This window comes from Narcine bancroftii, chromosome 5 (assembly GCF_036971445.1).
Source record: "Narcine bancroftii isolate sNarBan1 chromosome 5, sNarBan1.hap1, whole genome shotgun sequence".
Lineage (NCBI taxonomy): Eukaryota > Metazoa > Chordata > Chondrichthyes > Torpediniformes > Narcinidae > Narcine > Narcine bancroftii.
The window spans coordinates 15,300,850-15,317,477 of record NC_091473.1 but is presented as its reverse complement, the minus strand read 5'-3'; the positions used below and the strand labels follow the sequence as shown (position 1 = coordinate 15,317,477).

Below are 16,628 nucleotides of genomic sequence, written 5' to 3'. Positions count from 1 at the left end.
GCTTTGGATCACCTTTGGAGTCTGTGTTGCCATTTTTCAACATGAGGACCAGAGTTGTGCCAATGAAAGTCAAAGAAGCCATTATGAGGTTGACAAACAAGAATAAAACAGTGAGAGATATTGCCCAAACCTTAGAATTACCAAAATCATCTGTTTGGAGCATTATTAAGAAGAAAGAGCGTACTGATCTTGTGGACAAATGAGAGCAAGGTTAACCTGTATCAGACTGGAGGAGTCACGTGGTTGAGGAGTCACGTGGTTGAGTAGTGGCCGGTCGGAAAAACTAGCCCTCTCCAGGAAAACAGGAAAAAAGTTAGAAAAAGACAAAGCATAACAAAAATAAATTATAAGAAATAGAAGATAAAGTTACAGAGAAGAGAAAGAGGATGGCATCCAAAAAGGAGAAAATAAAAACAACTGGAATAAAAGAAGTAGAAAAATCGCCAAAGAAGAAAGAAGAAGGCCTTACCTGCACAAAGGAACAGGACACTGTGGTGGCGAAGAGTGCCCGACCCCCCGAGGTCAGTGTCTGCCCTGCGGAGTCGCGACTCACCTGCCGGTGGACTTCAAAAATGGCTTTCGGAGCCAAATAAAAGTACGCAACTGCGCAACCAACGGAAATAAGGGAAAAAGAGGGCACCGGTGGGAGGGGGGCTCAGCAGAGGAGCGGGCAGCCGCAGCGCGAACAGCTGAGGGACGCTCGACACCAGGGCACTCAGCTGGAGGACAAGAAAGGCAGCAGAGAAGTGAGCGAAGTGGGAGAGAGAGACGGAGAGGCGACCAGCAAGAAGAGCAATGGCAGGAGGCACAACAGAAGAGTACCCCAAGAGGGGAGGACCAGCAACAAGAGGCCCAGCAAGAAGAGGCCCGACAAAGAGATGCAAGCAGATCCACAGGAAAAACAGAAGAGACACAGACACAGAAGAAGAAGACACAAACACAGGTACAGACACAGAAGAAGACCCAAGCTCTTCACAATGAAATAGAAGGTAAAACTGATGGACAAAGAGAAACAGAAGGAAAAACTGATGGACAGAATACAGATAAAGTTTTTTTTGAAGAACAAATGAGGTCATTAAAAGAATGGTTATCATTAGAATTTAATGCAATTAAAAGGAAAATGAAAAGAACAGAAGATAAAATGCAAACGTTAGAACTGGTAATGACAGAAATAGGGAAAAGAGTAGAGAATGTGGAAGAGCGGGAAACAGCTGTAGAATGGAAGTAAATGGCATAAGAGAAAAATTGGAAGAAAGTGACAAAAAAAATGAAAGAGACCCAAGATTTGTTATCTCAGAAAATTGTTACGTTGTAAAATTATAGTAGACGAAACAACATGAAAATAGTGGGCTTGAAGGAGGGTGAAGAAAGCACAGACATGAAGGAATTTATAAAAGGATGGATCCCAAAGGTCCTAGGAACAACAGAAATACAGGAAGAAATGGAAATAGAAAGGGCTCACAGAGCACTAGCTCTGAAACCACAGGCACATCAAAAACCAAGATCCATCTTAGTAAAATTTTTTGAGATATACAACAAGAGAAAAGATACTGGAACAGTCAAGGAATAAAGTTAGAGAAGATAATAAACCATTGGAATACAAGGGTCAAAAAATATTTTTTTACCCAGACATAGGTTTTGAACTCTTAAAGAGGAGGAAGGAGTTTAATACAGTGAAAGCAATTTTATGGGAAAAAGGTTACAAATTAATGTTAAGACATCCAGCTGTGTTTAAAATCTTTATACTCGGGGAGAAAAACAGACTGTTCTCGGATCCAGAGGAAACGCTAGAATTCGCAAAGCATTTGCAGGACAGAAGAAGAAATGAAGAGGTGTATTAACTATGAAGAACAGCAATAAAGTATATATAAAGATGTAAAAACAATGTTATATGTAAAGAACTAAAGAGGGAAAATAGAAGGGAAGGAAGGAGGTAAGGGTGGAAAAAGAGAGAGAGAGCTTTGTTATATGTGTTTTAAAAAAAAGTGTTTTCTGGGGAAGCCTGGGGGGAAGGGAAGAACCGTCACTGCAAAATCAGTTGATGCTGCAAGTAAGATCGCAATCCAAATGAAAAGGGGAGTTGTGGTTGCCTGGCAAGGGATAAGGGGCAAGTCAGAGAGGGAGGGAACTTTTGGGATTAAGGTATTAGCCAGAAAACTCTGTCCCCAAGCCCAACCACCACAATATATAGCTTAAAAATCTGTCCATGTCTCTAATTTGTTGGAACAATCAAAGATATTCCAATAACATTAAAAGCTGAACAGGCTTTTAAAATTTAATTTAATTTTGTTTAATTTAGAGATACAATATGGTAACAAGCTCTTCTCGTCAATTAACTCATGGCGCCCAAGTACACCTAATTAACCTGTAAAGCTTTCGAACTTGGGAGGAAACTGGGGCACTCAGGCAACCCATACAGAGATTGGGAGAACGTAAAAACTCCTGACAGACAGCGAGGGATTCAAACCTGAGTTACTAGTGCTGTGATTGTGTTGTGCTAACTGTGCCGCCCTTAGGGGGCATGGCAAAAAGGCGTAAGTGGGAGTCGTGAGAAGGCACCTCTCCTGATGGAACTAATTAAAATCCGATTTTTAAAAAAAATATTTTTTTAATAAATCAACAACATCAGTATCTTTTTGAATTACTGCCAATACTAATTATGAGAAAAACTAGAGTTCAGACTATGAAGAAACGACATCTAAACAAGCAACAAGTACAGAGAATTTAGGGCCTACCTTGGAAATAGAGCCTGGGGAGTCAATTCCTCATCCTTCAAGATCATCACGATGGGGAAACAGGATAATGGTTCTATTGAATCTTATTTATCTAAATTAATGTTACCGGTATTAGGCGAGGAAGATGTTATGGAATTGGAATCTCTGTTTACAGATTTTGAGATTAAGGAGGCTATACAGGAGATGCCAAATGGAAAGTCACCGGGGGATGATGGATTCTCTGTGGAATTTTATAAAATTTTTAATGAAGACTTATCTTCTGTGTTTGGGGATGTATTATAACAAATAACTGAACAACAGGCTACTGGAATCTTGTTTGAGTGCATTAATTACTGTAATTCTGAAAAAAGATAGAGATCCATTGAAAGTGTCTTTGTATAGACCTATTTCTTTATTGAATGTAGATTATAAAATTATAGCAAAAGGGTTAGCAAATTGGCTTGCCAAGTACTTACCTAACTTGATACATATTGATCAAACAGGTTTTATTAAGAATAGGAATCAGATAATATTCTTCGATTGATAACTTTGGTCAATGAATATCAAAAGCATATCTAGTGGTTGCACTAGATGCAGAAAAAGACGCATCTAGGGTTGAATGGAATTTTTTATTTAAGGTGTTAGAAAAGTTTAAATTTGGCCCTTTTTTTATTGGTTGGGTTAAAGCTTTATATACAAACCCAATTGCTAGGGTGGTGACAAATGATCAAGTTTCCTTACCATTTAAATTCACATGTTCGACCTGGCATGGGTGTCCATTGTCACCACCCTTGTTTGTATTGGCTATTGAACCGTTAGCTCAGACAATAAGACAGAATGATAAGAGGGATGAGAGTTATGGATGAGGAATATAAGATTAATCTATTGGCAGATGACCAAAACAGTCATTGTTACATTTGCAGGAGTGTTTATTACAATTTGGAAGATTATCTGGTTATAAAGTTAATTGGGATAAGAGTGAAATTTTGCCAGTTGGAGAGGGTGATTATTCAGAGAATAAAAATATTATAAAATTGAAATGGTCTGATAAAATTAAATATTTAGGAATAACTGTATATGCTGATTATCAATCATTATATAAGTTAACTTATGTTTCTTTATTAAAAAAGATTAAAGTAGATTTAATTAGATGGAAAGGCCTTCCGTTAACTTTAATTGGTCGAGTAAATTTTATTAAGATGAGCATTTTTCCTCAAATTCAATATTTATTTCAGTCGATACCATGTTCCCTTTCAAAGGTTTTTTTCAGGATTTAAATAAAGTTGTGAGGGAATTCTTATGGAAAGGTAAATTACCGGCGGTAGCATGTATAAAATTACATGGAAATATGCATTAGGTGGACTTCAGTTACCTCATTTTCAAAATTATTATGAAGCAGCACAGTTGAAATTTATTAGTAGATTGATGGACTTGGACCAGACTCCAAGTTGGGCGAAAGTGGAGATGGCTTGTATTTCTGAAGTTGAGATGCATCAATTTATATTTCAATGGAATATGAATTTGTTGTGGGAATATAATATGCCGGTATTAAAACATTTGTTAAAGATATGGACTAGAAGAAATAAGATTCTAGGATCAAAAGGTAAATTATCAATTTTAACCCAATTATATAATAATCATTTAAAGAGTTGGGATTCTAAGGGTCTAAAGATATTGCAGGATTGTTTTGAGGAAGGACAACTTCTTTCTTTTAATCAACTGAGGGAACGATTTGATATATCTGAAAATTCTTTGTTTATTAGCAACTTTGGTAAAAGATATCTATGGTAAAGGGATGATTCTACCTGTATTGACGAAATTTGAATCTTTGATTTCCTCTATACCAAAAAAGGATCATATTTCGGTTATGTATCAAGTGTTACAAGATAGTAAGGATAAACTGGAATGGGAGAAGTCTAAGCTTAAATGAGAAAATTATTTAACCTTTATTTTTCTGGAAGATAATTGGGTGGATATGTGGTATGATAGTGTAACTAAATTGACAAATGTACGATATGGAATGGTTAATTATAATTTTTTGCATCAGTTATATTTAACTCCAGAGAAATTGGAAAATTTATGGTTTTAGTAATTTGGATTCTTGTTTTAGATGTGGTTTATGTACTGGAACTTTTTTACATGCTATTTGGTCCTGTGTTAAAGTACAATAATTTTCGGAAGAAATTAGGTTAGTTTTGGAAAAATTATACAATATTAAGTTACCATTAGACCTATCTATTTTTCTAATGGGCTACATGGTTCCTTTAAGGGGATTGGGGTTGGATAAGTTTCAAATTGCATTTGTACAATTAGAGTTGTCCGTGGCACGAAAATGTGTAGCTAGTACATGGAAAGATAATATAGCGATTAGTATAATACGTTGGCATAATAAATTGAAAGCTTGTATTATTATGGAAAAAATTACATATAACCTGCATGATAATTATTCTTTTTTTGTTAATAAGTGGCTATCTTATTTGGAATATATGCATTTGGATGTACTTTAATTTATTAAATACTTTTAGTTTTTTTGTTTATATTTTTGGCTCTCCTTAAGAAAGCTGGCTGATGGGGGCGAGGATGGGGTTTTTTGTGTTTTTTTTTGTGTTTTCTTTTTTATATATATACTTATACAAAATTGTGCCTATTGGATTGTATACTGTTTTTTCTTAATGATCTTCTAAATAAATTGTTTTTTAAAAAAAAGATCATTGCGATAAGCCCCGGTTAAGATCCAGGTATCACCAGCACCACCTGTCCGGGGAATCGAGGAAGATGGCACTGGAGTTTGGAAATGGGAGCTCCAGCCTCCTGAGCAGGATCAATCATGCATGTGTGGACAACCGTGCATGCGTGGGGAACTGGCTGTGATTCTACCTGCAGTGGGGGGGGGGGGGGTAGCGCCGAGCCTCCACAGCCCAGTACTGCTGGACTGTTGGGGGAGAAGAACTAAACTGCAAAAATGGGTCGAACAGCCACCTACATCAACAGAGGATGAGGAAGAAGAATAGTCAGGATCGAAGAGGAAGATACTCAACCGGTAACAGAAGAGGAGTAAACATTATTGTATCAGGGTAGCCCCTCATTATGCTGAAGTTAAAGCGGGACCATCTGTTGAGACTTCTGTAGTTCCTCATGTGAATTTGGTCAATTTGGTGCTTTATTTAAACAAATTCAAACTTGGTCAACTCAAATGAGTCAAGGTTTTACATCTATTACAAATCAGTTTGAAATAAAATTTACTACTATGACAGAAGAAATGCTTACTATTAAGACTGATCTTTCAAAGTGTGAAGACAGTGGATAAAATGCAGATTAAATTTCAGAGAATTGAGGAAGATTTTAAAGATTGTCACGATGATGTTGAGCAATGTAAAGAAACAGTTGGTAAGATTGAAGACTTTTTTTTACTGTGTGGGAAATTTAAAGAAAAGATTTATGGGGAAAAAATTGATGTTTTGGAAAATCAAAGCTGTAGAAATAATGTGAAGATTGTAGGCTTGCCTGAAGATTTTGAAGGCTCAGATCCAGTACAGTTTTTTCAGAAATAGATTCCTGGAGTTTTGGGAAAGGAATACTTAGCGAATGGTTTGTAGTTAGATAGAGCTCATAGAGCTATCAGGAAGAAACATTTTCCTGGTCATCCACCAAGCTCTATTTTAATAAGGTGTTTGTGTTATCAAGATAAAGAGATGATTTTGAGAGTTGCAGTGCAAAATGTGAGAAAACATCAGACCCTTTTGTTGATTTGGAATAATAGTTTTCTTTTATGCTGATCTGAGTCAAACTATTATTCAACATCATAAGGAGTTTAATCCTGCTAAAGCTGTGCTCTGGAAAAAGGGATATAAATTTCACTTTCAAATACCCAGCTACACTTAAGAATTTTTATGGAGAATTTCAATTGCAATTCTTTACTGATAACGATGATGTTCTGCTATTTGCTAATTCATTGCCTGATAATAGACAAAAAGAGAGTCAAGATCAATTCTCTCAACGAATGAAGTCGATTCAAGAGAAGGATAAAAATGGTTTACAGAAGGTGGAATGCCATGAACTGACTGAAATTGATATTGATGATGATCAAGTTAATAGAGTCTTGGAGGCAGCTGATCATATTTGATATATTGAAGATTGTTGTTGTTTTCTTTTTTATTTGATTATTCTGTTCAGGGGAGGTGGATTTGTCTATTTCTCCTTTCAAAGTTGTTGGCCACTTGGTGGCATTGGTCGCTTCCCGTAAAATAGAGGGGGGGGGGGGTAATACTGTTTAACGGTGTTTTTTTCTTTGGAGTTTCTTTTTTTATTGGAGAGATGTATTTTGTTTTGAAGAGTAACTGTGGATCAGAGTTCCACCATTGTGGGTGGGAATTAGACGTTTGTGGTAATAAATATATTAATGGCTAATTTAAATTTTGTGACATTTAATGTCAATTGGCTCAATTATCCGATTAAAAGAAAAAGGGTTTTGGCTTAAATAAAGAAAATTAAAGTAGATATTGCATTTTTACAAGAGACTCATTTGACTGAGAAGGAACATCAAAAGTTAAAAAGAGATTGAGTTGGTCAGGTTATAGCTTCTTCTTTCAATTCAAAAGCAAGAGATTTTAATTTTAATTAAAAAGAAGTGGCCATTTTAATTAGAAACAGTTATTAAATGATTCAGCTGATAGATTTTTTGTTGTAAATTGTCAAATTTATTCAGAATTTTGGACTCATGAATATTTATGCTCCAAATGTTGATGATAAGTTTATTCAAGATTCTTTTCTTAATTTGGCGCAGTTATACAAAAATCTAATGGTTGGTGGAGATTTTAATTGTTGTTTGGATCCATTATTAGATAAATCTCCGAAAATGGTGACTAGAACTAAAATGGCAAAACAAATTTTATCATTAATGAAAGAAATGAACTTTGTTGATATTTTGAGAAGATTAAATCCTAAGGAAAAGGATTATTAATTTTATTCTTTTCAATATGATTCTTATTCTAGAATAGATTTCTTTTTATTATTGGCTCAACTGCAGGGTCATATAACATCTGCTGAATATAAGAGAAGAATATTGTCAGATCATTCTCTATTGATAATATCATGCATAGGTTCTAAAAAAATAAATACTACATATTGATGGAGATTCAATTCTTCATTGTTGAGAAATGTTGAGTTTTGTAATTTTATAAGAGATAAGAATTTGTAAAATGTGTGCAGGATAGTTTTTTGCAGGAATATATTGAGGTACCCACTAGAGAAGAGACAGTGTTGGATCTACTGTTGGGGAATGAAATAGGCTAGATGACAGAGGTGTGTGTTGGGGAACAATTCAGATCCAATAATCATGGTACCATTAGTTTCAATATAATTATGGAAAGGGATAAGTCTGGGCCGACGATGAAGGTTTTTGAGTGGGGGAGAGCCAGATTTGATGAAATGAGAAGGGATTTGCAAGGAGTGGTTTGGGTTGATTTGTTTTATGGGGAAGGAGGTAGAGGAGAATTGGAGGGCATTTAAAGGTGAGATTTTGAGGCTGCAGAATCTTTATGTTCCTGTTAGGATATGAGGCAGGCCCAAATGTTCAAGAGAGCAGTGGTTTTCAAGGGAGATTAGAAAGTTGGTTCAATATAAAAGGGAGACCTACATTAAATGCAAGAAGCAAGGTATGGACGAGATGCTTGGAAAATACATGGATTGTAAAAAGAAACTTAAGAAAAGAATTAGAATAGTGAAAAGAAGGTAAAAACAGGGTGAAAGTAAATCTGAAGGATATTTACAAATATGTAAATAAGCAAAAGGAAAGTGAAGGATAAAATAGTCTATTAGAGAATCAGAGCAGATAAATGTGTGTGGAGTTGAATGAGATGGGGGAGATATTGAATGAGTTCTTCTCTTCGGTATTCAGTAGGGAAAAGGATATGAAATCGGGTAGGATAAGAGAGGCAAAAGGGGGTAATTATGGAAAATATAGGGATTAGGAAGGAGGGGCTATTAGAAATTTTGAGGCATATAAAGGTGGATAAGTCTCCGGGTGTGGTTGGGATTTTCCCCAGGACCTTGAGGGAAGTCGGGGAGGAAATACCGGAGGCTCTGACAGTGATTTTTCAACAGTCACTGGAGGGGGGCATGGTGCTGCAGGATTGGCGTGTCGCAAATGTGATTCCTCTGTTTAAAAATGGCTCCAGGTGTAGGCCCAGCAATTATAGGCCCAGCAATTATAGGCCAATAAGTTTGACATCGGTGGCTGGTATACTAATGGAAAGGTATTCTTAGAGATAATATGTGTAATTATGTAGAGGAGCAGGGACTGATCAGGGACATTCAACATGGGTTTGTGGGGGGAAGGTCATGTTTGACAAATCTTGTTGAATTTCTTTAAGGAGGTGACTAGGAAGGTTGATGAGGGTAGAGCAGTAGAGGTAGTCTATCAGGATTTCAGTCAGACCTTCAATAAGTTTTCACATGGAAGGTTGGTAAGGAAGGTTCAGGCACTAGGTATTAATGTTGAGATAGTCAGATGGGTTCAACGGTGGCTAGAAGGTGGATCCCAGAGAGTCATGGTGGATAACTGTTTGTCAGGTTGGAGGCTGGTGACGAGCAGTGTGCCTCAGGGCTTGGTGTTGGGTCCCTTGTTGTTTATCATTTACATTAATGATTTGGATGATGGAGTGGTAAATTAGGTTAATAAATATGTGGATGATACAAAAATAGGGGAAGTTGTGGATAGTGAAGATGGTTTTCAGGGACTACAGAAGGGATTTGGACTGCTTAGAAGAGTGGGCTGAAAGATGGCAGATGGTGTTTAATATCGATAATTGTGAAGTGCTTCATTTTGGGAAGAATAATCAAAACAGGACATATGCAGTGAAGGGGAGGGCACTGAGGAATGCAGAGAAACAGAGAGATCTTGGAATAACAATTCATCGTTCTTTGAAAGTGTATTCTTATGTAGATAGGGTGGTAAAGAAGGCATTTGGTATGCTGGCCTTTATCAATCATAGCATAGAATATAGAAGCTGGGAATTGATGTTGAGAATGTTCAAGGCATTGGTGAGGCCAAATTTGGAATTCTGTGTGCAGTTTTGTGTCCCAAAATTATAGGAAGGATATCATTAAGCTGGTGAGAGTGCAGAGAAGATTTACTAAAATGTTGTCTGGATTGCAGTATCTAGAATACAAAGAAAGATTGAGTAAACTGGGTCTTTATTTATTGGAGTGTAGAAAGTTGAGGGGGGATTTGATAGAGGTATTTAAAATTATGAGGGGGCTAGATTGAGTAGATGTGAATAGACTCTTCCCCTTGAGGGTAGGAGAGATTGGAACAAGGGGTCATAAGTTAAGGGTTAGGGGGAAAATGTTTAGAAGTAACTTTTTCATCCTCTGTGAAGCTTCTTCACTCAGAGAATGGTGGCTGAGTGAAATGACCTTCCGGAAGAGGTGGTTGCAGCAGGGTCAATTTTGTCATTTAAGAGAAGGTTGGATTAGTGCATGGATGTGAGGGGATTGGAGGGTTATGGTCAGGGAGCAAGTAGGTGGGACTAGAGGAGATCACTCAAATCGGTGCGGACTAGAGGGGCCGACATGGCCAGTTTCATACTGTAATTGTTATCTGATTGTATATGGTTATTTGAGAATAAATGTTGACTTGGTTGACCATAAATTTATTTTGTGGGATGCTTTAAAGTATTTGTTTCTTGATTAAAATTAAGAAACAGTATTCAAGGGAAGCTGAAAAATTAGAGAAGATAGAGAATTTAGAGAAAGATGCGCAGAAGAAATTGACAGAGAATAAAAAGATACAATTAATTAATTTTAAAAATGCATTATAACTCATTGCTGACATACAAAACGGAGAAATTGTTGCAAAGAACTAGACAAAAATACTATGAATTATGGGAGAAAGCCCATAAAGTATTGGCTTGGCAATTAAAAACACAACAGGTTTCTAGAACAATTAATGCTATTAGGAAAGGTTCAAAAATTACATATAAATCTCAATATATAATTGAAGCTTTTAAAGGAGTTTCATAAGAAATTGTATATATCTGAAGTTGAAAATGATAACGCTAAAACTAATGACATTTTATCTCAACTTCTGTTACCCTTTCTGAATAATCAAGAACATGAGGAATTGGATTTTCCGTTCACATTTAGAGAGATTATAGAAACACTTAAAGCTATGCCAAATGGGAAATCTCTGATGAAGATGGATTTACATTGGAATTTTATGTAAAAAATTCAAGATTTATTAATGCCCCTTTTGATGGATGTTTTGAAACAAGCAATGGAGGTTCATTCTTTACTGGATTCCTTTTCTAATGCTATTATAAAAATTATACCAAATAATGACCTATTTCTTTATTAAATGTTGATTATAAAATTGTAGCTAAGGTTTTAGCAAGCAGGTTGACTAATTATTTACCAAGTTAATTCATTTAGATCAGGCTGGATTTATTAAGAATTGTTATTCTGCAGATAATTAATTTAATTAATATTTCTCAGAAGAAATCCAATTTGCCAATGGTTTTATCATTAGATGCTGAAAAGGCATTTCATAGGTTGGAATGGGTTTTTTAAATTTAAAGTACTGGAAAAATTTAGGTTTGGACCAATTTTTATTAGTTGGATTAAATCTTTATATAAAAAATCCTTCTACTAGAGTGGTGACAAATGGCAAAGTATTACCATCTTTATTCTTAGGGAGATCTACTCGATAAGGATGTCCTTTGTCCCCGGCATTATTTGTATTACCTATTGAACCTATAGCACAATTGATAAGACAGATAATAGTATTAAGGGTATTAGAATTAGCTCTGAGGAATTTAAGATTAATTTATTTTTGCTGATTATGTTTTGATTTACTTAACAGAACCACAAAAATCATTAAGGTGATATGAGAGATTGAACAATATGGACAAATATCAGATTATAAGATTAATTGGGATAATAAAGTGAAATTTTGCCATTAGCTGTTGGTGTATGAAAATTGTTCGATTTAAATGGTCAGATCAAATATTTAGGTATTAAAATTGATAATCAGTTAGATCATGTATATAAACTTAATTATTTACCTTTATTTGATAAAATTAGAGGATTTAAATAGATGGAAAGATTGACATATAACATTAATAGGTAGGGTTAATTGTATTAAGATGAATGTTTTTCCTAAAATTCAGTATCTTTTTCAATCAATTCCTTGTAAGGTTACTTTAAAAGTTTATAAAGATTTAAACTCTATAATAAGAGTTTTATCTCTTGTGGAGAGGTAAAATGGCAAGGGTTTCTTTACAAAAAATTAACTTGGAAATATGAACTGGGAGGTTTGCAGTTTCCAAATTTTCAAAATTATTATAAAGCAGCACATCTGAGGATTGTTAATTGAATGTTTGATTTGGATAATTCGTTAGTATGGGCTAATATCGAATTGTCTAATATTGGTGAGAAAAGTATGACTATTTATAAATGGAATACTAAGTTATTAATTTTTAATAATGGTCCACCAATTTTGAGACACTTAATTGAATTATGTAAAAAAATAAATGATGAGATAAGTAGCAAGGTGAAAATTTCAGTAAAAACCTCTATATCAGAATAAACTTTTTTTCTTTTACTCTTAATAATCAGTTTTTGAAAATATGGAATCAGAAAGGAATTAAAACAATACAAGATTTTTGAAGCTGGTTATTTTATTTCTTTTCAGAGAAAGAAAGAAAAATATGAAATTCCAAATGATACTCTTTTTGTTATTATCAAGTTAAAGTGTTGCCATTGGATAATTTTGGGCATATTTTGAGATTACCAAGACAACAAAATTTTGAAACTTTACTTGCGGAAGATTGTAAAAAGAAATTTATTTCTGAAATGTATGAACTGTTACAATGTAAAATGCCTAAATTGGATATTCATAAATTGAGATTGAAATGGGAAGAGGGTTTGGGAATTGCAAACGACCATGATGATTGGAGATCTAATTTGTAAGGATAGTATGTCTATGATTATTAGTGTTTGATATAGGTAAGTTCATTATAATTTTTTGCATTAATTGTACTTAACTCCTCAGAAATTGAAGAAATGTAATTTAAGTTCTTCAGATTTTTGTTTAAGATGTTTTTTTTACATTTGACTTGATTATGTGATAAGGTTCAACTTTTTTGGAGACTGCTTAAAGGAATTTTTAGAGAAAGTTTTAAAGATTCAGTTACCAATGGACCCAACATTGTTTTTATTAGGTAATGTTCAAAGGTTGAGTTTGATTTTGAGGTTGACTAAGTATCAAATTGTGTTTTTAAGGTTGGCATTGGCAGTAGCAAGGAAACATATAGCTATTACTTGAAAAAATTAGATTGATTCGGGTTTGCAGAGGTGGCATAGGGAATTGAGGGCGTGTATTCCTTTGGAAAAAATAATGTATAATTTACGTGATAATTATCTTTTTTTTTCTAAAGTATGGAGCCCTTATTTTAACTATATGGGTTTAAAATTTTAAATTCCCTGAAGCTCATCATGGTGGTGTTGCTTTGATCCATGGTGGTTTACTGTATTTTTGATGTTAAATTTCCATTTTCTTTCTTTGGGGTCCTTGGGGGTGGGATATTGGTGGGGATGGGGTTTGGGGGGAGGGGCAGGAGGGTTATACATTGTACATTTAAAATTTTAAATAAAGTATTAAAAAAAACTGTGCCACCCTTCATAAAACTTTAATTGGTTAAAGAATAACCCTAAAAGATTTCAAATAATTAAAATGTTTAAGTAAATACAATTAATACAAAATGTGTACATTATCAAAGCTCTCTTTCCTAGTGCAGTATTTCTGTGCCTTGAAATGAATAGTCACTGATGCCATCTCTAACACGATGCAGGTCTGGGAGGTACACACCCCAGTCTTAGTGGAATGTAGGAGGTTGGTGCTTCTCAGTCTCCCTGCAGCAGCCACTAGCATTGCAGAGATATGAAATACCTGCAAATGCACATCAGGAAGTCCAGATTTTCAATTTCCAGCACATTTCTGATGGATCCTCAAGATTCTGGCACTCGTGGAGGGAAGTGACATACATTCCACAAGGATCTGCCAGCATTTTTCTAGCTGATCTGGTCATGGACATCTCTACATACCTGTCTTTCCCCCATAACCCTTAATTCCCTTACAATGTAAAAATCTATCCAAATATATTTAATGAAGTGGTCTCTACTGCTTCCCCAGACAGAAAATTCTACAGATTAACTCCTCTCTGAGAAAAGCAGTTCCTTCTCATCTGCATCCTAAATCTACTCCCCATGAATATTGAGGCTCTGTCCCCTAGTTCTAGTTTCACCTACCAATGGGAACAACTTAACTCAATCTTATTTATCCCTTTCATAATGTTAAATGCTTCTCTGAGCTCCCCTCTGATTCTTCTGAGAACAATTCCTATCTTTCTCCACAGGATATCAGGAGACACTGAGCCGCCTAGCTGCCATCCTTGCCAAGCACTTCGCTGACTCTAGAATCGTGGGCACAGGTGAGGTATTGTAGGTCAGGCCTTGCTTGATTCAGTACAATCCTTGGGGTGAAATTGGTCAAGACCACTGGAATGAAAAGGACCAAACTCATACGAGCTAATTGCACTCAGTTGTCTGAATTGCTCGGTACACAAGCTATAGCTGGCGCTCATTTCAGGATGTTTCACACCAGGTTGCAGGCTATGGGATGAGGAAATTTTTTGTTCACAGTATAAACTATGGGATGGAAGAGAAGATTCTGCTCATCTCTGAATTGCTTGCGTTGGCTACTGTTTCATTTCCCAAAAGGGAAATTCTTACCCTTCCCAGGATAAGCCATTTTCATTTTCAGTTAACAAAGTAAAACTGAATTTAAAGTTAAAACTCTGTGTCTGGTGCTATGAAGTTGGGCTAAACAAGTAAGTCTGCAGACACTGTGATTATAGTTTACACTAAATTGCTGGAGAAACTCAGCAAGTCACGCAGCGTTCTTCATGAGGCAAAGATACATAACTAATATTTCAGGCCTGAGTGCTTCATCGAGGTATGAGCAAAAGGCAGGAAGGCACCTGAATAAAATAATGGGGAGAGGGGTGGTATAGGAGCACAGGCTCACAGGCATATGGCTAGGAGGACACACGACAAAAAGCTGAGGTGATGGGGGAGGGGATACCTCTCTGAATGGAGAGGGAGGGGGATGGATAGCTCCAGGAAAGGAAACGGGTGGGGAAGCGAGGGAGAGGGGGTGGCCTCAGGGAAACTGGAGAAGTCCATGTTAATGCTGTCTGGTGCAATGAATTCAGGTTCAGGCATGATTGGGAGATTCCATGCTGCAGCTGTATGATTTAAATGAACTGAGAGTCAAAACTTTAACTGTGGTCACTCCCAATGCTTTTTGCAGGCAGCTCAAAGGAGTCACCAATAATTTTAAAATGTTGCATATTTAAAAATGATTAGAGCAAATCAGCAGAAGGGTTGTCTGAATGTGGCAGGTCTTCTCCCTCAGTGCCAGAAATTATACCAGGACTTGCCTGGGAGGCCTGGTTTCTGTTGCAGGCATCAGATTAATGCCAGCAGCAAGCAACAAGCAAACAACGAGCTGCTGGATGAATTTAGATGGTCAGGCAACATCTGTGGGTAGAAATGGTCAGTTGATGTTTTGGGTCTGGACCCAAAAGTGGGTGATATTATGTACATAAAGAGGAAAAAAGCCCAGAGATGATTGATGACAGAAGTAGGGAGAGTAGAGGGAGAGCTGTCTTGGAAGGGGAATGGGGAAGAAAGGTTAGAGAAAGAAGAATAGATAAAGAAGAGGGAAATTGGAGAACCAGCTTGGAGTCTGGATTACCTAAAATTGAATAAAATCAATGGTTTTTATGCCATTGGGTTTGGGGCTGCCAAGGAGAAATATGTGTTGTCCCTAAAATTTACATTTGCTCCCACTCTAACATTGAATGAAGTGAAGGACCGATATATTGGTTGGGGGAGTTGAAACGGTTGGTTTCAAGAAGTTTCGACCCACACACAGAGTGGAGACGTTCAACGAAGCAGTCACCTAGTCTGCATTTTGTCTCACCAATGTAGAGGAGGCCACACAGGCATACCGAATACAGTGGATCAGGTCTGACGATGTGCAGGTGAAGCTCTGCCTCACCTAGAAGGTCAGTTTGTGACCCTGGATGGAGGTAAGAAAGGAGATGTAGTTACAGCAGAGAAAGGAGAGAATATCTTTAATCTTGCCCACACAAATGTCTCTTGAACAGATAGGTTGATCCCTATCTCCACCTTGAATATTCAAACCACATATCCATTTTGCTAATCCCTGCATAGAATGAGTCAAATCATTTCATGGGGAGATCAGGACTTGGCCAGAGGAAGCCACAGCACCACTGCTGGACTGCTTCAAAAGCATGGGCAGAAGTGCATTAAGGGAGGTGACCATCTCCAATCGTCACGTCAACATTATTGTGCATCCAAGCTCAGTGACTAGCTACATCAGTAAGTGCATTGAGGATGTTACCGTAATCAAATGCTACTCAGCCAGGGAAAATCAGAAACCACGGTTAGATATGGAGGTTCAAAGCTTGTGGTGCTGCCTTCAGGTCGGGTGACAAGATGGTGTTGATTATCAACAACGGGTGAACTCTCCCATGCAATTAGGAAGGCAAAGCGTGGGTACGCACAGAGAATCTATAGACATCTGTATGACAATGGCAACACAAGGCGCATGTGGCACTTTATTCAAACCATAACTAATTATAAATCCACCCTGTGGTCGGGAACAATGATGCTTTGAGGTTGAGTGCATGAGGAAAAACAATGTGACATCAAAGAAAGCCTCGAGTCACACTGCATAGCTGTGGCTGAAATAAAAAACATCCTATCCAGGGTGAACCCATGCAAAGCAGCAAGACCAGGCAACACACTTGGTCGGTATAAAGGACT

General features: G+C 36.6%; 1 protein-coding gene across 3 annotated transcripts in view; it reads left to right on the top strand.

The window, feature by feature from the left end:
* The window catches only part of LOC138763159 (E3 ubiquitin-protein ligase RNF123), a 377,998-nt gene that overhangs the window by 152,511 nt on the left and 208,859 nt on the right, over positions 1–16,628 (top strand). For all 3 annotated transcript variants that reach the window (XM_069936874.1, XM_069936873.1, XM_069936875.1), the window contains exon 28: positions 14,129–14,203. In XM_069936874.1, the coding sequence (XP_069792975.1) occupies positions 14,129–14,203 (75 nt within the window). The remainder of the gene's footprint in view (positions 1–14,128; positions 14,204–16,628) is intronic.